This window comes from Phyllobates terribilis, unplaced genomic scaffold, assembly GCF_046119375.1.
Source record: "Phyllobates terribilis strain yellow unplaced genomic scaffold, ASM4611937v1 Scaffold_3__8_contigs__length_932513732, whole genome shotgun sequence".
Classification (NCBI taxonomy): domain Eukaryota; kingdom Metazoa; phylum Chordata; class Amphibia; order Anura; family Dendrobatidae; genus Phyllobates; species Phyllobates terribilis.
In genome coordinates this window covers 70,310,560-70,333,759 of record NW_027362763.1, presented here as the reverse complement: position 1 = coordinate 70,333,759, position 23,200 = coordinate 70,310,560, and the positions used below count along the sequence as shown (strand labels likewise).

At 39.0% G+C, this 23,200-nt stretch overlaps 1 protein-coding gene across 3 annotated transcripts in view; it reads left to right on the top strand.

The window, feature by feature from the left end:
• Positions 1-23,200, top strand: part of LOC141258836 (cytochrome P450 2C14-like) — a 221,903-nt gene that overhangs the window by 144,505 nt on the left and 54,198 nt on the right. For all 3 annotated transcript variants that reach the window (XM_073674000.1, XM_073673999.1, XM_073674001.1), the window contains one exon: positions 20,486-20,648. In XM_073674000.1, coding sequence (XP_073530101.1) covers positions 20,486-20,648 — 163 coding nt within the window. The remainder of the gene's footprint in view (positions 1-20,485; positions 20,649-23,200) is intronic.

The following is a 23,200-nucleotide window of genomic DNA, read 5'->3' as shown; positions in this document are numbered from 1 at the left end:
GACAAAAAATTATTTTGAATTTGCAACCTGATGGAGGTCAGTATAGATGGACTAATAGAGAAAAGCCCACACACTGCTAGAAGGCCAAATATTTTTTCAGAGCTAGATGCAGATAAAAATTATTTTTCATTTGCAACCTGATGGAGGTCAGTATAGATGGACTAATAGAGAAAGTCCCACACACTGCTAGAAGGCCAAATATTTTTTCAGATCAAGATGCAGATAAAAATTATTTTTCATTTGCAACCTGATGGAGGTCAGTATAGATGGACTAATAGAGAAAGTCCCACACACTGCTAGAAGGCCAAATATTTTTTCAGAGCTAGATGCAGACAAAAAAATATTTTGAATTTGCAACCTGATGGAGGTCAGTATAGATGGACTAATAGAGAAAAGCTCACTCACTGCTAGAAGGCCAAATATTTTTTCAGAGCTAGATGCAGATAAAAATTATTTTTCATTTGCAACCTGATGGAGGTCAGTATATATGGACTAATAGAGAAAGTCCCACACACTGCTAGAAGGCAAAATATTTTTTCAGAGCAAGATGCAGATAAAAATTATTTTTCATTTGCAACCTGATGGAGGTCAGTATAGATGGACTAATAGAGAAAGTCCCACACACTGCTAGAAAGCCAAATATTTTTTCAGAGCTAGATGCAGATAAAAATTATTTTGAATTTGCAACCTGATGGAGGTCAGTATAGATGAAGTAATAGAACAAGTCGCACACACTGCTAGAAGGCCAAATATTTTTTCAGAGCTAGATGCAGATAAAAATTATTTTTCACTTGCAACCTGATGGAGGTCTGTATAGATGGACTAATAGAGAAAGTCCCACACACTGCTAGAAGGCCAAATATTTTTTCAGAGTTAGATGCAGATAAAAAATATTTTTCATTTGCAACCTGATGGAGGTCAGTATAGATGGACTAATAGTGAAAGTCCCACACACTGCTAGAAGGCCAAATATTTTTGCAGAGCTAGATGCAGATAAAAATTATTTTGAATTTGCAACCTGATGGAGGTCAGTATACATGGACTAATCGAGAAAGTCCCACACACTGCTAGAAGGCCAAATATTTTTTCAGAGCTAGATGCAGAAGAAAATTATATTCAATTTGCAACCTGATGGAGGTCAGTATAGATGGACTAATAGAACAAGTCCCACACTCTGCTAGAAGGCCAAATATTTTTTCAGAGCTAGATGCAGAAAAAAATTATATTCAAATTGCAACCTGATGGAGGTCAGTATAGATGGACTAATAGAGAAAGTCCCACACACTGCTAGAAGGCCAAATATTTTTTCAGAGCTAGATACAGATAAAAATTATTTTTCATTGGCAACCTGATGGAGGTCAGTATAGATGGATTAATAGAACAAGTACCACACACTGCTACAAGGCCAAATATTTTTTCAGAGCTAGATGCAGACAAAAAATTATTTTGAATTTGCAACCTGATGGAGGTCAGTATAGATGGACTAATAGAGAAAAGCCCACACACTGCTAGAAGGCCAAATATTTTTTCATAGCTAGATGCAGATAAAAATTATTTTTCATTTGCAACCTGATGGAGGTCAGTATAGATGGACTAATAGTGAAAGTCCCACACACTGCTAGAAGGCCAAATATTTTTGCAGAGCTAGATGCAGAAAAAAATTATATTCAAATTGCAACCTGATGGAGGTCAGTATAGATGGACTAATAGAGAAAGTCCCACACACTGCTAGAAGGCCAAATATTTTTTCAGAGCTAGATACAGATAAAAATTATTTTTCATTGGCAACCTGATGGAGGTCAGTATAGATGGATTAATAGAACAAGTACCACACACTGCTACAAGGCCAAATATTTTTTCAGAGCTAGATGCAGACAAAAAATTATTTTGAATTTGCAACCTGATGGAGGTCAGTATAGATGGACTAATAGAGAAAAGCCCACACACTGCTAGAAGGCCAAATATTTTTTCATAGCTAGATGCAGATAAAAATTATTTTTCATTTGCAACCTGATGGAGGTCAGTATAGATGGACTAATAGTGAAAGTCCCACACACTGCTAGAAGGCCAAATATTTTTGCAGAGCTAGATGCAGATAAAAATTATTTTGAATTTGCAACGTGATGGAGGTCAGTATAGATGGACTAATAGAGAAAGTCCCACACACTGCTAGAAGGCCAAATATTTTTTCAGAGCTAGATGCAGAAAAAAATTATATTCAATTTGCAACCTGATGGATGTCAGTATAGATGGACTAATAGAGAAAGTCCCACACACTGCTAGAAGGCCAAATATTTTTTCAGAGGTAGGTGCAGATAAAATTATTTTTCATTTGCAACCTGATGGAGGTCAGTATAGATGGACTAATAGAGAAAGTCACACACACTGCTAGAAGGCCAAATATTTTTTCAGAGCTAGATGCAGAAAAAAATTATATTCAATTTGCAACCTGATGGAGGTCAGTATAGATGGACTAATAGAACAAGTCCCACACACTGCTAGAAGGCAAAATATTTTTTCAGAGCTAGATGTAGATAAAAATTATTTTTAATTTGCAACCTGATGGAGGTCAGTATAGATGGACTAATAGAGAAAGTCCCACACACTGGTAGAAGGCCAAATATTTTTTCAGAGCTAGATGCAGATAAAAATTATTTTTCATTTGCAACCTGATGGAGGTCAGTATAGATGGACTAATAGAACAAGACCCACACACTGCTAGAAGGCCAAATATTTTTTCAGAGCTAGATGCAGACAAAAAATTATTTTGAATTTGCAACCTGATGGAGGTCAGTATAGATGGACTAATAGAGAAAAGCCCACACACTGCTAGAAGGCCAAATATTTTTTCAGAGCTAGATGCAGATAAAAATTATTTTTCATTTGCAACCTGATGGAGGTCAGTATAGATGGACTAATAGAACAAGTCCCACACTCTGCTAGAAGGCCAAATATTTTTTCAGAGCTAGATGCAGAAAAAAATTATATTCAAATTGCAACCTGATGGAGGTCAGTATAGATGGACTATTAGAGAAAGTCCCACACACTGCTAGAAGGCCAAATATTTTTTCAGAGCTAGATGCAGATAAAAATTATTTTTCATTTGCAACCTGATGGAGGTCAGTATAGATGGACTAATAGAGAAAGTCCCACACACTGCTAGAAGGCCAAATATTTTTTCAGAGCTAGATGCAGATAAAAATTATTTTTCATTTGCAACCTGATGGAGGTCAGTATAGATGGACTAATAGAACAAGTCCCACACACTGCTAGAAGGCCAAATATTTTTTCAGAGCTAGATGCAGACAAAAAATTATTTTGAATTTGCAACCTGATGGAGGTCAGTATAGATGGACTAATAGAGAAAGTCCCACACACTGCTAGAAGGCCAAATATTTTTTCAGAGCAAGATGCAGATAAAAATTATTTTTCATTTGCAACCTGATGGAGGTCAGTATAGATGGACAAATAGAACAAGTCCCACACTCTGCTAGAAGGCCAAATATTTTTTCAGAGCTAAATGCAGAAAAAAATTATATTCAAATTGCAACCTGATGGATGTCAGTATAGATGGACTAATAGAACAAGTCGCACACACTGCTAGAAGGCCAAATATTTTTCCAGAGCTAGATGCAGATATAAATTATTTTTCATTTGCAACCTGATGGAGGTCAGTATAGATGGACTAATAGTGAAAGTCCCACACACTGCTAGAAGGCCAAATATTTTTGCAGAGCTAGAGGCAGATAAAAATTATTTTTCATTTGCAACCTGATGGAGGTCAGTATACATGGAATAATCGAGAAAGTCCCACACACTGCTAGAAGGCCAAATATTTTTTCATGATCTAGATGCAGAAGAAAATTATATTCAATTTGCAACCTGATGGAGGTCAGTATTGATGGACTAATAGAACAAGTCCCACACTCTGCTAGAAGGCCAAATATTTTTTCAGAGCTAGATGCAGAAAAAAATTATATTCAAATTGCAACCTGATGGAGGTCAGTATAGATGGACTAATAGAACAAGTCCCACACACTGCTAGAAGGCCAAATATTTTTTCAGAGCTAGATGCAGACAAAAAATTATTTTGAATTTGCAACCTGATGGAGGTCAGTATAGATGGACTAATAGAGAAAATCCCACACACTGCTAGAAGGCCAAATATTTTTTCAGAGCTAGATGCAGATAAAAATTATTTTTCATTTGCAACCTGATGGAGGTCAGTATAGATGGACTAATAGAGAAAGTCCCACACACTGCTAGAAGGCCAAATATTTTTTCAGAGCTAGATGCAGACAAAAAAATATTTTGAATTTGCAACCTGATGGAGGTCAGTATAGATGGACTAATAGAGAAAAGCTCACACACTGCTAGAAGGCCAAATATTTTTTCAGAGCTAGATGCAGATAAAAATTATTTTTCATTTGCAACCTGATGGAGGTCAGTGTATATGGACTAATAGAGAAAGTCCCACACACTGCTAGAAGGCCAAATATTTTTTCAGAGCAAGATGCAGATAAAAATTATTTTTCATTTGCAACCTGATGGAGGTCAGTATAGATGGACTAATAGAGAAAGTCCAACACACTGCTAGAAGGCCAAATATTTTTTCAGAGCTAGATGCAGATAAAAATTATTTTTAATTTGCAACCTGATGGAGGTCAGTATAGATGGACTAATAGAGACAGTCCCACACACTGCTAGAAGGCCAAATATTTTTTCAGAGCAAGATGCAGAAAAAAATTATATTCAATTTGCAACCTGATGGAGGTCAGTATAGATGGACTAATAGAACAAGTCCCACACACAGCTAGAAGGCCAAATATTTTTTCAGAGCTCGATGCAGATAAAAATTATTTTTCATTTGCAACCTGATGGAGGTCAGTATAGATGGACTAATAGTGAAAGTCCCACACACTGCTAGAAGGCCAAATATTTTTGCAGAGCTAGATGCAGATAAAAATTATTTTGAATTTGCAGCCTGATGGAGGTCAGTATAGATGGACTAATCGAGAAAGTCCCACACACTGCTAGAAGGCCAAATATTTTTTCAGAGCTAGATGCAGATAAAAATTATTTTGAATTTGCAAGCTGATGGAGGTCAGTATAGATGGACTAATAGTGAAAGTCCCACACACTGCTAGAAGGCCAAATATTTTTGCAGAGCTAGATGCAGATAAAAATTATTTTGAATTTGCAGCCTGATGGAGGTCAGTATAGATGGACTAATCGAGAAAGTCCCACACACTGCTAGAAGGCCAAATATTTTTTCAGAGCTAGATGCAGAAGAAAATTATATTCAATTTGCAACCTGATGGAGGTCAGTATAGATGGACTAATAGAACAAGTCCCACACTCTGCTAGAAGGCCAAATATTTTTTCAGAGCTAGATGCAGAAAAAAATTATATTCAAATTGCAACCTGATGGAGGTCAGTATAGATGGACTAATAGAACAAGTCGCACACACTGCTAGAAGGCCAAATATTTTTTCAGAGCTAGATGCAGATAAAAATTATTTTTAATTTGCAACCTGATGGAGGTCAGTATAGATGGACAAATAGAGAAAGTCCCACACACTGCTAGAAGGCCAAATATTTTTTCAGAGCTAGATGCCGATAAAAATTATTTTTCATTTGCAACCTGATGGAGGTCAGTATAGATGGACTAATAGAGAAAGTCCCACACACTGCTAGAAGGCCAAATATTTTTTCAGAGCTAGATGCAGATAAAAATTATTTTTCATTTGCAACCTGATGGAGGTCAGTATAGATGGACTAATAGAGAAAGTCCCACACAATGCAAGAAGGCCAAATATTTTTTCAGAGCTAGATGCAGATAAAAATTATTTTTCATTTGCAACCTGATGGAGGTCAGTATAGATGGACTAATAGAGAAAGTCCCACACACTGCTAGAAGGCCAAATATTTTTTCAGAGCTAGATGCCGATAAAAATTATTTTGAATTTGCAACCTGATGGAGGTCAGTATAGATGGACTAATAGAACAAGTCGCACACACTGCTAGAAGGCCAAATATTTTTTCAGAGCTAGATGCAGATAAAAATTATATTCAAATTGCAACCTGATGGATGTCAGTATAGATGGACTAATAGAACAAGTCGCACACACTGCTAGAAGGCCAAATATTTTTTCAGAGCTAGAAGCAGATATAAATTATTTTTCATTTGCAACCTGATGGAGGTCAGTATAGATGGACTAATAGTGAAAGTCCCACACACTGCTAGAAGGCCAAATATTTTTGCAGAGCTAGAGGCAGATAAAAATTATTTTTCATTTGCAACCTGATGGAGGTCAGTATACATGGAATAATCGAGAAAGTCCCACACACTGCTAGAAGGCCAAATATTTTTTCATGATCTAGATGCAGAAGAAAATTATATTCAATTTGCAACCTGATGGAGGTCAGTATAGATGGACTAATAGAACAAGTCCCACACTCTGCTAGAAGGCCAAATATTTTTTCAGAGCTAGATGCAGAAAAAAATTATATTCAAATTGCAACCTGATGGAGGTCAGTATAGATGGACTAATAGAACAAGTCCCACACACTGCTAGAAGGCCAAATATTTTTTCAGAGCTAGATGCAGACAAAATTTATTTTGAATTTGCAACCTGATGGAGGTCAGTATAGATGGACTAATAGAGAAAATCCCACACACTGCTAGAAGGCCAAATATTTTTTCAGAGCTAGATGCAGATAAAAATTATTTTTCATTTGCAACCTGATGGAGGTCAGTATAGATGGACTAATAGAGAAAGTCCCACACACTGCTAGAAGGCCAAATATTTTTTCAGAGCTAGATGCAGACAAAAAAATATTTTGAATTTGCAACCTGATGGAGGTCAGTATAGATGGACTAATAGAGAAAAGCTCACACACTGCTAGAAGGCCAAATATTTTTTCAGAGCTAGATGCAGATAAAAATTATTTTTCATTTGCAACCTGATGGAGGTCAGTGTATATGGACTAATAGAGAAAGTCCCACACACTGCTAGAAGGCCAAATATTTTTTCAGAGCAAGATGCAGATAAAAATTATTTTTCATTTGCAACCTGATGGAGGTCAGTATAGATGGACTAATAGAGAAAGTCCCACACACTGCTAGAAGGCCAAATATTTTTTCAGAGCTAGATGCCGATAAAAATTATTTTGAATTTGCAACCTGATGGAGGTCAGTATAGATGGACTAATAGAACAAGTCGCACACACTGCTAGAAGGCCAAATATTTTTTCAGAGCTAGATGCAGATTAAAATTATTTTTCATTTGCAACCTGATGGAGGTCAGTATAGATGGACTAATAGAGAAAGTCCAACACACTGCTAGAAGGCCAAATATTTTTTCAGAGCTAGATGCAGATAAAAATTATTTTTAATTTGCAACCTGATGGAGGTCAGTATAGATGGACTAATAGAGACAGTCCCACACACTGCTAGAAGGCCAAATATTTTTTCAGAGCAAGATGCAGAAAAAAATTATATTCAATTTGCAACCTGATGGAGGTCAGTATAGATGGACTAATAGAACAAGTCCCACACACAGCTAGAAGGCCAAATATTTTTTCAGAGCTCGATGCAGATAAAAATTATTTTTCATTTGCAACCTGATGGAGGTCAGTATAGATGGACTAATAGTGAAAGTCCCACACACTGCTAGAAGGCCAAATATTTTTGCAGAGCTAGATGCAGATAAAAATTATTTTGAATTTGCAGCCTGATGGAGGTCAGTATAGATGGACTAATCGAGAAAGTCCCACACACTGCTAGAAGGCCAAATATTTTTTCAGAGCTAGATGCAGATAAAAATTATTTTGAATTTGCAAGCTGATGGAGGTCAGTATAGATGGACTAATAGTGAAAGTCCCACACACTGCTAGAAGGCCAAATATTTTTGCAGAGCTAGATGCAGATAAAAATTATTTTGAATTTGCAGCCTGATGGAGGTCAGTATAGATGGACTAATCGAGAAAGTCCCACACACTGCTAGAAGGCCAAATATTTTTTCAGAGCTAGATGCAGAAGAAAATTATATTCAATTTGCAACCTGATGGAGGTCAGTATAGATGGACTAATAGAACAAGTCCCACACTCTGCTAGAAGGCCAAATATTTTTTCAGAGCTAGATGCAGAAAAAAATTATATTCAAATTGCAACCTGATGGAGGTCAGTATAGATGGACTAATAGAACAAGTCGCACACACTGCTAGAAGGCCAAATATTTTTTCAGAGCTAGATGCAGATAAAAATTATTTTTAATTTGCAACCTGATGGAGGTCAGTATAGATGGACAAATAGAGAAAGTCCCACACACTGCTAGAAGGCCAAATATTTTTTCAGAGCTAGATGCCGATAAAAATTATTTTTCATTTGCAACCTGATGGAGGTCAGTATAGATGGACTAATAGAGAAAGTCCCACACACTGCTAGAAGGCCAAATATTTTTTCAGAGCTAGATGCAGATAAAAATTATTTTTCATTTGCAACCTGATGGAGGTCAGTATAGATGGACTAATAGAGAAAGTCCCACACAATGCAAGAAGGCCAAATATATTTTCAGAGCTAGATGCAGATAAAAATTATTTTTCATTTGCAACCTGATGGAGGTCAGTATAGATGGACTAATAGAGAAAGTCCCACACACTGCTAGAAGGCCAAATATTTTTTCAGAGCTAGATGCCGATAAAAATTATTTTGAATTTGCAACCTGATGGAGGTCAGTATAGATGGACTAATAGAACAAGTCGCACACACTGCTAGAAGGCCAAATATTTTTTCAGAGCTAGATGCAGATAAAAATTATTTTTCATTTGCAACCTGATGGAGGTCTGTATAGATGGACTAATAGAGAGAGTCCCACACACTGCTAGAAGGCCAAATATTTTTTCAGAGCTAGATGCAGATAAAATTATTTTTCATTTGCAACCTGATGGAGGTCAGTATAGATGGACTAATAGAGAAAGTCCAACACACTGCTAGAAGGCCAAATATTTTTTCAGAGCTAGATGCAGATAAAAATTATTTTTAATTTGCAACCTGATGGAGGTCAGTATAGATGGACTAATAGAGACAGTCCCACACACTGCTAGAAGGCCAAATATTTTTTCAGAGCAAGATGCAGAAAAAAATTATATTCAATTTGCAACCTGATGGAGGTCAGTATAGATGGACTAATAGAACAAGTCCCACACACAGCTAGAAGGCCAAATATTTTTTCAGAGCTCGATGCAGATAAAAATTATTTTTCATTTGCAACCTGATGGAGGTCAGTATAGATGGACTAATAGTGAAAGTCCCACACACTGCTAGAAGGCCAAATATTTTTGCAGAGCTAGATGCAGATAAAAATTATTTTGAATTTGCAGCCTGATGGAGGTCAGTATAGATGGACTAATCGAGAAAGTCCCACACACTGCTAGAAGGCCAAATATTTTTTCAGAGCTAGATGCAGATAAAAATTATTTTGAATTTGCAAGCTGATGGAGGTCAGTATAGATGGACTAATAGTGAAAGTCCCACACACTGCTAGAAGGCCAAATATTTTTGCAGAGCTAGATGCAGATAAAAATTATTTTGAATTTGCAGCCTGATGGAGGTCAGTATAGATGGACTAATCGAGAAAGTCCCACACACTGATAGAAGGCCAAATATTTTTTCAGAGCTAGATGCAGAAGAAAATTATATTCAATTTGCAACCTGATGGAGGTCAGTATAGATGCACTAATAGAACAAGTCCCACACTCTGCTAGAAGGCCAAATATTTTTTCAGAGCTAGATGCAGAAAAAAATTATATTCAAATTGCAACCTGATGGAGGTCAGTATAGATGGACTAATAGAACAAGTCGCACACACTGCTAGAAGGCCAAATATTTTTTCAGAGCTAGATGCAGATAAAAATTATTTTTAATTTGCAACCTGATGGAGGTCAGTATAGATGGACAAATAGAGAAAGTCCCACACACTGCTAGAAGGCCAAATATTTTTTCAGAGCTAGATGCCGATAAAAATTATTTTTCATTTGCAACCTGATGGAGGTCAGTATAGATGGACTAATAGAGAAAGTCCCACACACTGCTAGAAGGCCAAATATTTTTTCAGAGCTAGATGCCGATAAAAATTATTTTGAATTTGCAACCTGATGGAGGTCAGTATAGATGGACTAATAGAACAAGTCGCACACACTGCTAGAAGGCCAAATATTTTTTCAGAGCTAGATGCAGATAAAAATTATTTTTCATTTGCAACCTGATGGAGGTCTGTATAGATGGACTAATAGAGAAAGTCCCACACACTGCTAGAAGGCCAAATATTTTTTCAGAGCTAGATGCAGATAAAATTATTTTTCATTTGCAACCTGATGGAGGTCTGTATAGATGGACTAATAGAGAAAGTCCAACACACTGCTAGAAGGCCAAATATTTTTTCAGAGCTAGATGCAGATAAAAATTATTTTTAATTTGCAACCTGATGGAGGTCAGTATAGATGGACTAATAGAGACAGTCCCACACACTGCTAGAAAGCCAAATATTTTTTCAGAGCAAGATGCAGAAAAAAATTATATTCAATTTGCAACCTGATGGAGGTCAGTATAGATGGACTAATGGAACAAGTCCCACACACAGCTAGAAGGCCAAATATTTTTTCAGAGCTCGATGCAGATAAAAATTATTTTTCATTTGCAACCTGATGGAGGTAAGTATAGATGGACTAATAGTGAAAGTCCCACACACTGCTAGAAGGCCAAATATTTTTGCAGAGCAAGATGCAGATAAAAATTATTTTGAATTTGCAGCCTGATGGAGGTCAGTATAGATGGACTAATCGAGAAAGTCCCACACACTGCTAGAAGGCCAAATATTTTTTCATAGCTAGATGCAGATAAAAATTATTTTGAATTTGCAAGCTGATGGAGGTCAGTATAGATGGACTAATAGTGAAAGTCCCACACACTGCTAGAAGGCCAAATATTTTTGCAGAGCTAGATGCTGATAAAAATTATTTTGAATTTGCAGCCTGATGGAGGTCAGTATAGATGGACTAATCGAGAAAGTCCCACACACTGCTAGAAGGCCAAATATTTTTTCAGAGCTAGATGCAGAAGAAAATTATATTCAATTTGCAACCTGATGGAGGTCAGTATAGATGGACTAATAGAACAAGTCCCACACTCTGGTAGAAGGCCAAATATTTTTTCAGAGCTAGATGCAGAAAAAAATTATATTCAAATTGCAACCTGATGGAGGTCAGTATAGATGGACTAATAGAACAAGTCGCACACACTGCTAGAAGGCCAAATATTTTTTCAGAGCTAGATGCAGATAAAAATTATTTTTAATTTGCAACCTGATGGAGGTCAGTATAGATGGACAAATAGAGAAAGTCCCACACACTGCTAGAAGGCCAAATATTTTTTCAGAGCTAGATGCCGATAAAAATTATTTTTCATTTGCAACCTGATGGAGGTCAGTATAGATGGACTAATAGAGAAAGTCCCACACACTGCTAGAAGGCCAAATATTTTTTCAGAGCTAGATGCAGATAAAAATTATTTTTCATTTGCAACCTGATGGAGGTCAGTATAGATGGACTAATAGAGAAAGTCCCACACAATGCAAGAAGGCCAAATATTTTTTCAGAGCTAGATGCAGATAAAAATTATTTTTCATTTGCAACCTGATGGAGGTCTGTATAGATGGACTAATAGAGAAAGTCCCACACACTGCTAGAAGGCCAAATATTTTTTCAGAGCTAGATGCAGATAAAATTATTTTTCATTTGCAACCTGATGGAGGTCAGTATAGATGGACTAATAGAGAAAGTCCAACACACTGCTAGAAGGCCAAATATTTTTTCAGAGCTAGATGCAGATAAAAATTATTTTTAATTTGCAACCTGATGGAGGTCAGTATAGATGGACTAATAGAGACAGTCCCACACACTGCTAGAAGGCCAAATATTTTTTCAGAGCAAGATGCAGAAAAAAATTATATTCAATTTGCAACCTGATGGAGGTCAGTATAGATGGACTAATAGAACAAGTCCCACACACAGCTAGAAGGCCAAATATTTTTTCAGAGCTCGATGCAGATAAAAATTATTTTTCATTTGCAACCTGATGGAGGTCAGTATAGATGGACTAATAGTGAAAGTCCCACACACTGCTAGAAGGCCAAATATTTTTGCAGAGCTAGATGCAGATAAAAATTATTTTGCATTTGCAGCCTGATGGAGGTCAGTATAGATGGACTAATCGAGAAAGTCCCACACACTGCTAGAAGGCCAAATATTTTTTCAGAGCTAGATGCAGATAAAAATTATTTTGAATTTGCAAGCTGATGGAGGTCAGTATAGATGGACTAATAGTGAAAGTCCCACACACTGCTAGAAGGCCAAATATTTTTGCAGAGCTAGATGCAGATAAAAATTATTTTGAATTTGCAGCCTGATGGAGGTCAGTATAGATGGACTAATCGAGAAAGTCCCACACACTGATAGAAGGCCAAATATTTTTTCAGAGCTAGATGCAGAAGAAAATTATATTCAATTTGCAACCTGATGGAGGTCAGTATAGATGGACTAATAGAACAAGTCCCACACTCTGCTAGAAGGCCAAATATTTTTTCAGAGCTAGATGCAGAAAAAAATTATATTCAAATTGCAACCTGATGGAGGTCAGTATAGATGGACTAATAGAACAAGTCGCACACACTGCTAGAAGGCCAAATATTTTTTCAGAGCTAGATGCAGATAAAAATTATTTTTAATTTGCAACCTGATGGAGGTCAGTATAGATGGACAAATAGAGAAAGTCCCACACACTGCTAGAAGGCCAAATATTTTTTCAGAGCTAGATGCCGATAAAAATTATTTTTCATTTGCAACCTGATGGAGGTCAGTATAGATGGACTAATAGAGAAAGTCCCACACACTGCTAGAAGGCCAAATATTTTTTCAGAGCTAGATGCAGATAAAAATTATTTTTCATTTGCAACCTGATGGAGGTCAGTATAGATGGACTAATAGAGAAAGTCCCACACAATGCAAGAAGGCCAAATATTTTTTCAGAGCTAGATGCAGATAAAAATTATTTTTCATTTGCAACCTGATGGAGGTCAGTATAGATGGACTAATAGAGAAAGTCCCACACACTGCTAGAAGGCCAAATATTTTTTCAGAGCTAGATGCCGATAAAAATTATTTTGAATTTGCAACCTGATGGAGGTCAGTATAGATGGACTAATAGAACAAGTCGCACACACTGCTAGAAGGCCAAATATTTTTTCAGAGCTAGATGCAGATAAAAATTATTTTTCATTTGCAACCTGATGGAGGTCTGTATAGATGGACTAATAGAGAAAGTCCCACACACTGCTAGAAGGCCAAATATTTTTTCAGAGCTAGATGCAGATAAAATTATTTTTCATTTGCAACCTGATGGAGGTCAGTATAGATGGACTAATAGAGAAAGTCCAACACACTGCTAGAAGGCCAAATATTTTTTCAGAGCTAGATGCAGATAAAAATTATTTTTAATTTGCAACCTGATGGAGGTCAGTATAGATGGACTAATAGAGACAGTCCCACACACTGCTAGAAGGCCAAATATTTTTTCAGAGCAAGATGCAGAAAAAAATTATATTCAATTTGCAACCTGATGGAGGTCAGTATAGATGGACTAATAGAACAAGTCCCACACACAGCTAGAAGGCCAAATATTTTTTCAGAGCTCGATGCAGATAAAAATTATTTTTCATTTGCAACCTGATGGAGGTCAGTATAGATGGACAAATAGAGAAAGTCCCACACACTGCTAGAAGGCCAAATATTTTTTCAGAGCTAGATGCAGATAAAAATTATTTTGAATTTGCAAGCTGATGGAGGTCAGTATAGATGGACTAATAGTGAAAGTCCCACACACTGCTAGAAGGCCAAATATTTTTGCAGAGCTAGATGCAGATAAAAATTATTTTGAATTTGCAGCCTGATGGAGGTCAGTATAGATGGACTAATAGAACAAGTCCCACACTCTGCTAGAAGGCCAAATATTTTTTCAGAGCTAGATGCAGAAAAAAATTATATTCAAATTGCAACCTGATGGAGGTCAGTATAGATGGACTAATAGAGAATGTCCCACACACTGCTAGAAGGCCAAATATTTTTTCAGAGCTAGATGCAGATAAAAATTATTTTTCATTTGCAACCTGATGGAGGTCAGTATAGATGGACTAATAGAGAAAGTCCCACACAATGCAAGAAGGCCAAATATTTTTTCAGAGCTAGATGCAGATAAAAATTATTTTTCATTTGCAACCTGATGGAGGTCAGTATAGATGGACTAATAGAGAAAGTCCCACACACTGCTAGAAGGCCAAATATTTTTTCAGAGCTAGATGCAGACAAAAAATTATTTTGAATTTGCAACCTGATGAAGGTCAGTATAGATGGACTAATAGAGAAAGTCCCACACACTGCTAGAAGGCCAAATATTTTTTCAGATTCAGATGCAGATAAAAATTATTTTTAATTTGCAACCTGATAGAGGTCAGTATAGATGGACTAATAGACCAAGTCCCACACACTGCTAGAAGGCCAAATATTTTTTCAGAGCTAGATGCAGAAAAAAATTATATTCAATTTGCAACGTGATGGAGGTCAGTATAGATGGACTAATAGAACAAGTCCCACGCACAGCTAGAAGGCCAAATATTTTTTCAGAGCTAGATGCAGAAAAAAATTATATTCAATTTGCAACGTGATGGTGGTCAGTATAGATGGACTAATAGAACAAGTCCCACACACAGCTAGAAGCCCAAATATTTTTTTAGAGGTAGATGCAAAAAAAATTATATTCAGTTTGCAACCTGATGAAGGTCAGTATAGATGGACTAATAGAACAAGTCCCACACACAGCTAGAAGACCAAATATTTTTTCAGAGCTAGATGCCGAAAAAAATTATATTCAATTTGCAACCTTATGGAGGTCAGTATAGATGGACTAATAGAATGATGCTATGCCCAAAAGGTTTTACTTCACTAGGTGCAGTAAAAAAAATGGTATTCTATACACAGGTGGTGTATCTTGCAACACAGATAGGCTACTCCACTGACTAACACACTCTGCAATAGGCCAAAAATGATTAGCTTTGCTAGATTCAGCCAAATGCTGTGAAAAAAACTTGCACAGCACTGGCACAGACCTGCCTGGCAAAAAGTGATAGGAACTGATGTAATCTAGCCCTGAAAAGGACTGCAATTGCAATTAGTCTTTACTCCAAACCTATCTATTTAAGAGCACAGACCTGCCTGATAAAAGTCATATGAAATGATGTAACGTAGTCCTTAAAAGGACTGCAATCACAACTATTCCCTACTCCCAAGCTATCTGTAGATTTGTGCGAAAATTGGCTTGAAATTAACAAGGTATATTGCTCACAGCAACAGCGGTGCCGTCTAACACGCAGCTGCAGCAGTGAGAAAATGGTGGCGACGGGGAAAATGGGTGGGTCTTATAGGGCAAGGACATGTGACATACACTGCCAATGACACATGCCCTTGCTTGTGTGAAAAAAAGCCCTTCGCTCCGTGTGTGCGCTGCTGATAGGCTGACAGATTGCACCTCCCCACGGTAAATGCGGGAAAGAGAAAAAAAAATGGAGATCTTCATTATTCCTGCAGAGATCCATCCCCTGCCCCTCCCCCCACCCCGCTGTACACTCAAACTGCATATTAACATTAATATTCATCATTACTGAGAAACAATCCATTTATGATTTTGGTGCACGAACAGTTATCGAACATAACCTCGAACAGCCGAATTTTTCTCAAATCGTTCGTGTTCGCCGAACGGCTCGAACACCGCCCAAAACAGCTCGAATTTGAGATTGGTGAAAAGTTTGAGTCGAGCAACGCTCATCTCTAGTCCAGACCATGGAGCACATACCAGGAGATGTGGAGGGAGCCATAGGAGGGCAACAACCCAGCAGCAGGATTGTTACCTCCTCCTTTGTGCAAGGAGGAACTGGAGGAGCATTGCCAGAGCCCTGCAAAATGACCTCCAGCAGGCCACAAATGTGCATGTGTCTGCACAAATGGTTAGAAACCGACTCCATGAGGGTGGTATGAGGGCCCGACGTCCACAGATCGGGGTTGTGCTCACAGCCCAACACCATGCAGGACGCTTTGCATTTGCTGCAGAACACCAGGATTGGCAAAGTTGCCACTGGCGCCCTGTGCTCTTCACAGATAAAAGCAGGTTCACACTGAGCACATGTGACAGACGTGACAGAGTCTGGAGACGCCGTGGAGGGCAATCTGCTGCCTGCAACATCCTTCAGCATGACCGATTTGGCAGTGGGTCAGTAATAGTGTGGGGTTGCATTTCTTTGGAGGGCCGCACTGCCCTCCATATGCTCACCAGAGGTAGCCTGACTGCCATTAGGTACCGAGATGAGATCCTCAGACCCCTTGTGAGACCATATGCTGGCGCAATTGGCCCTGGGTTCCTATTAATGCAGGACAATGCCAGACCTCATGTGGCTGGAGTGTGTCAGCAGTTCCTGCAAGATAAGGGCATTGAAGCTATGGACTGGCACGCCCATTCCCGAGACGTAATTCCGATTGAGCAGATCTGGGACATCATGTCTCGCTCCATCCACCAACGTCACGTTGCACCACAGACTGTCCAGGAGTTGGTGCATGCTTTAGTCCAGGTCTGGGAGGAGATCCCACAGGAGACCACCCGCAACCTCATCAGGAGCATGCCCAGACAGGACATTACATCAAAGTTGGATCAGCCTGTAGTGTGTTTCTCCACTTTAATTTTGGGGGTGACTCCAAATACAGGACTCCATTAGTTAATAAATTTGATTTCCATTGATGATTTTGTGTGATTTTGTTGTCAGCACATTCAACTTTGTACAGAACAAAGTATTCATTCAGATCTAGGATGTGTTATTTGAGTGTTCCCTTTATTTTTTTGAGCAGTGTATATATACACATATACTAGATGGAGGCCCGATGCTATTGCATCGGGAGGGCGGTGATGTCACCCTGCCTGTACACGCCATGCTGCTGCTCACGCCGCGCTCTGCCACGCTCTGCCTGCTGACGCCGCGCTCTGCCTACTCACACCATACTCTGCCTGCTCATGCTGCTCTGCTCTGCCTGCTCATGCCGCTCTGCTCTGCCTGTTCATGCCGCTCTGCTCTGCTTGCTCATGCCGCTCTGCTCATACCACTGGCCGCTCTGCTGCTCTGCTCTACCTGATCTGCCTGCTCATACCGCTCTGCTCATTACACTGTGCTCTGCCTGTGTGAGAGTGTGAACTGTGATAGCAGCAGGAGAGCATTAGGACCCTGTGAGTTTTGCCTGGCTGAGCTCAGAGCAGGGGCAGATCAGGAGACCCTGTGTGTTCTGAGGGTGTCTGCTGTGTGAGACGCTGGACGGGGAGTCTGAGGAGAACTATGAGGACTGATCTGCAACTAGACTCTCTCTCTACAAGCTTTCCTGTGGGGGTTGTTAACCCCTAGCCCTGGTGAAGCTATGTCCCTGCTCAGGTACGAGTGCTGGGCTGGGGAAAGCTGTGTGGCTCTTTGGAGTTTTGTGGAAGTCCATGCTGAGTGGACTAGAGACTTTGTGCTGAACGAGCCAAGTGTCGAGTGAGAGGGAAAAAAACTGAGGATATCACCTCTGTGACAGAGCGTGTGGTCGGTGGTCTGGAAAACAGTGAGTGACTGCGAGAGGAGAGAAGGGGTACGGTGCCATTCACATTGAGAGCATACTGACAAGCCTGTTGAAGAGTTCTTCCCAGACCTTAACCTGAGACTACAGGACTAAACTCCCCGGAGTGTGGGCTCGGCATCAGCCGACAAGACAAGGAACCTTTGCTTTTTTGTGAACGTTGCTTTTTATTTGGTGTCAAAGTTTTCTGGGACTCGCTGCAGCCACCGCGATTCACAAGCCTTTGATAGACCACATCTGAGGTTAACGGTACCGTAACTGTAAGATACCCGGGTATCCCTATACTAGGGGAATAAGAGCAATTGGTATAGTTTCATGCATTGTCATTGTTAATAGTGGAAGGATTGTACTCAGTGTGCCATCTCTGGGGTCCCTATAGAACACCCACACTAGATTGACACAGTGTTTACGTAAAATTGTTCCAGATCTTTAGTATAAGTCACATAAACTGAAAACTTTGAGATTGGCACATTGATTTCAGCTTTTGTTGATTGTGTGTAGTTAGTAGAGACAATGTCCCAGGTAGAATCTGAGATTGATTCATGCAATACTGAATTTTAGTCTAATCCCTGTTTTAGTAAAGAAAGTGTTGTTTATTTCGGTCTCTGTCTCAGTTTGTGACTCACTGGATCTCTCTCGGACCTCAGGTCTTTACACCTGCTCATGCCGCTCTGCTCTGCCTGCTCATGCCGCTCTGCTTTGCTGTCCCTGCTCATACCGCTCTGCCATGCTGCCCTGCCTGCTTGACACCGCTCTGCCCTGCTCCTTTTCCCTGTTCTTGTATCACGTCTTCTCAGACCAATCATTCAGTGTAATGAGGTTATGTTGTATCAGGATCTAGTGCGGTAGTAAGCTCTGAATTGTACAAGTGTAGAGCTGAGTTTGTCATTTGGTTCTGTGACGTCACTGCATAAGACTACAGGGAATCCTACTGTCTCATAGATCCTATAGTACAAAGGTTGTCTGCTGCAATTCTGCCTGAGGAATCCCTGACATTAGATACACCGGTCAGTGAAGCATTCGGCTAATCCCGGCGGCGGCATGTACGGCGTGTTCGCGACGGTTTTCCGCTGATGGTGCCACACAAGAGGCTGGTACCACCAGCGGTTTCCATATTGAGACACCCATCACTTGGGTGTCCCAATATGGCGGTCGACGAACTTCCACCACTTGGAATTCTGGGATCCGGACACATCTGGACGGAACAGGATGTGAAGAAATTACAAGGTAAGTATATATTAAGATATCCATATAAATTTATTTATTTTTTACGCACGCATTGACTTGCATTGGCGAGTCTCGCCTGTGATACGTGGCAAATCGCAGCATGCTGCGATATTTTTTTTTTTAGTTTTTTTTTCAGCTGAGAAAAAAAATCGCAGATGAGACGTCACTTATTGATTAACATTGGTCTGAGTGCAATATGATTATTATTTATTTTTTAATCGGATTCCACACGTCCGTTTTACTCACAAATGAGCCCTTAGATACAATATTTTGGTCTCCTTTCCTTCACAGTGCAGTGCAGCCTACATTCACAGTGATGGTTACAGCCTTTTCTCTTGGTCACTTTTCTTGTCAGCAGTACACAATAGTAGCTCTTGTCTGGCAACTTGCATACTCTTTTAGTCTATTCGCTCAGTTACCATGTCACAAACACACTTATCCCTGGCTGTCTCTCATGTGCTTTCTCACTTATTTTCTCTCGCTCTTTTTCTTTCTTTCTCTCTCTCTCTTTTTCTCTCTCTCTTTTTCTCTCTCTCTCTTTTTCTCTCTCTTTCTCTCTCTCTCTTTTTCTCTCTCTTTTTCTCTCTTTCTCTCTTTTTCTCTCTCTCTTTTTCACTCTCTCTTTTTTTCTCTCTCTCTATTTCTCTCTCTCTTTCTCTTTCTCTCTCTTTCTCTCTGTTTCTCTCTTTCTCTCTCTCTTTCTCTCTCTCTTTCTCTCTCTCTTTCTCTTTTTCTCTCTCTCTTTCTCTCTCTCTGTTTTTCTCTCTCTTTTTCTCTCTCTCTCTTTTTTCTCTCTCTCTTTTTCTATCTCTCTTTTTTTCTCTCTCTTTTTCTCTCTCTCTTTTTTTCACTCTTTTTCTCTCTCTCTTTCTCTCTCTTCTTCTCTCTTTTCACTTTTCTCCCCAAGTGTATTTTCTGAGCATTTACAAGGTATCTAGCATTCAAATCCACACAATTTTATTTTTTGTGAAAATTCGTTGAAATCTAAATTCAAAAGATGCACTCATATATGTTTGTGACACAATTAGAGTGAGCATGCCAAGAGCAAGGAGACCATAACTAGTCCCCACTGCAGCAGATGACTAGAGAGCGACACTTGGCAGTTTTATAACTTATCTCTTTCCCTCATTGTAAAAGTAGTAATTTGAAAATAAGAATTTCTAGAATCGTATTTAATTAAAAGCCCTAAATCCAGCTTGCAGTATTATTAAACACAAGGCTTGTCTAGATGCATTCTGGAGTACCTAGAACTTTGTGGTATTCCATTACCATTACCATGTTATTCCTCCTGGAAATATATGAATAAATTGATAATTGGCTGTTATCAGTTGAGAGTGAGTCCCTTACAGTCTGACATCATGTTTTCAGTGCTGACACAGCCAAAATTCTAGGATAAGATGCTCCTAAATTGGTATCTCATGTGGAATGTAAATAATTTCTTACACAGACATGTCAGTCTGGGGTGGATAGTTAATAATGGCTTCTCTTGTGTCCACAGCTTTCTAAGACATATGGCCCAGTCTTCAGTGTCCAGATAGGCATGACAAAAACAGTTGTCCTCTGTGGCTTTGAGGCTGTTAAGGAGGCGCTCATCAACCATGCCGATGTGTTTTCTAACCGACCCTATGGTCCATTGACTATGAAAGTAGCAAAGAACAATGGTAAGATTATTTCCTTTAGATACTGCTTCTCATTACCACCTTGCTCCACCCAAAATAGTCAGGTATAAAGCTGTGCCAGTGCCACCAGATGGTGGAAGATACCTCTGATCTCAATCCTTTAACCCTTAGATGCCAAAGTCAACAGCCACCACTGAATCTCATAAGGGATGTCTTTCTGTTTGCCCATTAATGCGATCTTAGGATGCTGATGTTTGTCATTGCAGCCGCTTGGCATGACAGGTCTATAATTCTCTTTTACAAAGGTGTTGAAAAAACAAAAAATATACATATTTATGGGTTTGCTCCAATTGTTCCAATCTGTATAGTGAAATCTAGGTCATTGCCTGACACAAACCAAACCTTATTAAGTATTGAAGCATATCAAATAAATCTTTGAATTTAGTATTACAGCATTTCATGCTGAGTCACTTCTCATGGACATTCTGTGAATCAAGGCTTGCCAAGGAGTCTTAGGTGAAGAGCCAGGAGGTTACATCATAAATAGAAGGAGGAGACAAAGGCATATTCAGGTCACAGTCCATGGTCAGAATTCCAATGTCAGAGTGCATCAAGGCAAAAAGGGTAATACAAATGGGCAGTCAAAGGCAAATCCAAGGTATGGCAACAAAGATCAGAATATCAGAGTTTAGAGCAAACACACCACAGAGCTGACAGCTGCAACTGGCAATAGTTCCAGCATAGCCAGCCAGCTAAATGGCCAAACAATCACCCTTAAAGCACAACACTTGAAGGTTTTCCAGCAGGCTCGACCAAATTGGGCTGCAAGAAAATCCCATACACAAAACTGACAGTCCAGCACACCTCTGCATACTATAGGATAGTCTAGCTGTCACTCACAATGCTGAGAGCCCGGCACGCCCCTGCAATCCATAAGATGGCTGAGCTGTCACTTGCTGCACCCCTAAGACACAGTGAGTGGCGGTATCATGACACTGCAATTGTACTGACCTGAACATTTTTTCACAGGTTTTACAAACCTGTGAAATGCATAAAAATAAAATTGAAAACATGGTGGAATAATTTAGATTTTTCCCATGCCAGCCATAAAGACTTTTGACCATTTTTAGTACCCATTTCAAAATGCAACTCCTCTCCTTAGAAAACCAAGCTATAGATTGGAAACATAAATAAGTTCTGGATCTTGCAGATTCCATTGGAAGTGCCCATATCTATTACGCTTTTCTGGAATATCTTTGGATATGTCGTAAGTGTACTAGAAGAGAATACCACTTTAAGACTTCAAAAAAACTCAGAATGGCGCAGAGTAGAGATCACTGATTGTTAGAATGTAATTGAATTCTACACGAATATACAAAAAATTCATTTTTTTTTTACAATACAAATTTTTGTAAATTATCTTCACATGGATTCAGAAAAAATAGTGGTCAGTTATTTACCATTTTGCTTATATATAGAAGGCCAACAAAAGTTAAAAAAAGCAACAACTTATCCTCCCCTTCCCAGCCCCTCTGCTGCTTGCCATACAATCTTCAGAGTCAAGAATGCAATAGCAGAAAGAGGACCAGACTGCAGGCTGTGCAGCCCGCTATCCAGTCCTCAGGGCTTCTGTGATGACACAGCTTCTAATCTTAATGACCAAGACATCTAGATTTGATAAGCCAGGAGAAATACACTATTATCTTTGTGTTGACTTTTGAATTTATGTTTTTCTTTGGTGGGTCAAGAAGGACAGACTAATATTTGTATAACCCTGGATGTTGACATTTGAGTTGATATTTACTGCAAATTACTGAGACACAGATTGATATATATATATATATATATTTATATATACAGTTAGTTCCATATATATTTGGACAGAGACAACATTTTTCTAATTTTGGTTCTAGACATTACCACAATCAATTTTAAACAAAACAATTCATTGTAAATAAAATGTTCATTTCTAGTACTTGGTTGAAAACCATTTGTTGGCAATGACTGCCTGAAGTCTTGAACTCATGGACATCACCAGATGCTGTGTTTCCTCCTTTTTGATGCTCTGCCAGGCCTTCACTGCGGTGGTTTTCAGTTGCTGTCTGTTTGTGGGCCTTTCTGTCTGAAGTTTAGTCTTTAACAAGTGAAATGCATGCTCAATTGGGTTGAGATCAGGTGACTGACTTGGCCATTCAAGAATATTCCACTTCTTTGCTTTAATAAACTCCTGGGTTGCTTTGGCTTTATGTTTTGGGTCATTGTCCATTTGTAGTGTGAAACGACGACCAATCAGTTTGGCTGCATTTGGCTGGATCTGAGCACACAGTATGGCTCTGAATACATCAGAATTCATTCGGCTGCTTCTGTCCTGTGTCACATCATCGATAAACACTAGTGACATAGTGCCACTGGCAGCCATGCATGCCCAAGCCATCACACTGCCTCCGCAGTGTTTTACAGATGATGTGGTATGCTTTGGATCATGAGCTGTACCACGCCTTCGCCATACTTTTCTCTTTCCATCATTCTGGTAGAGGTTGATCTTGGTTTCATCTGTCCAAAGAATGTTCTTCCAGAACTGTGCTGGCTTTTTT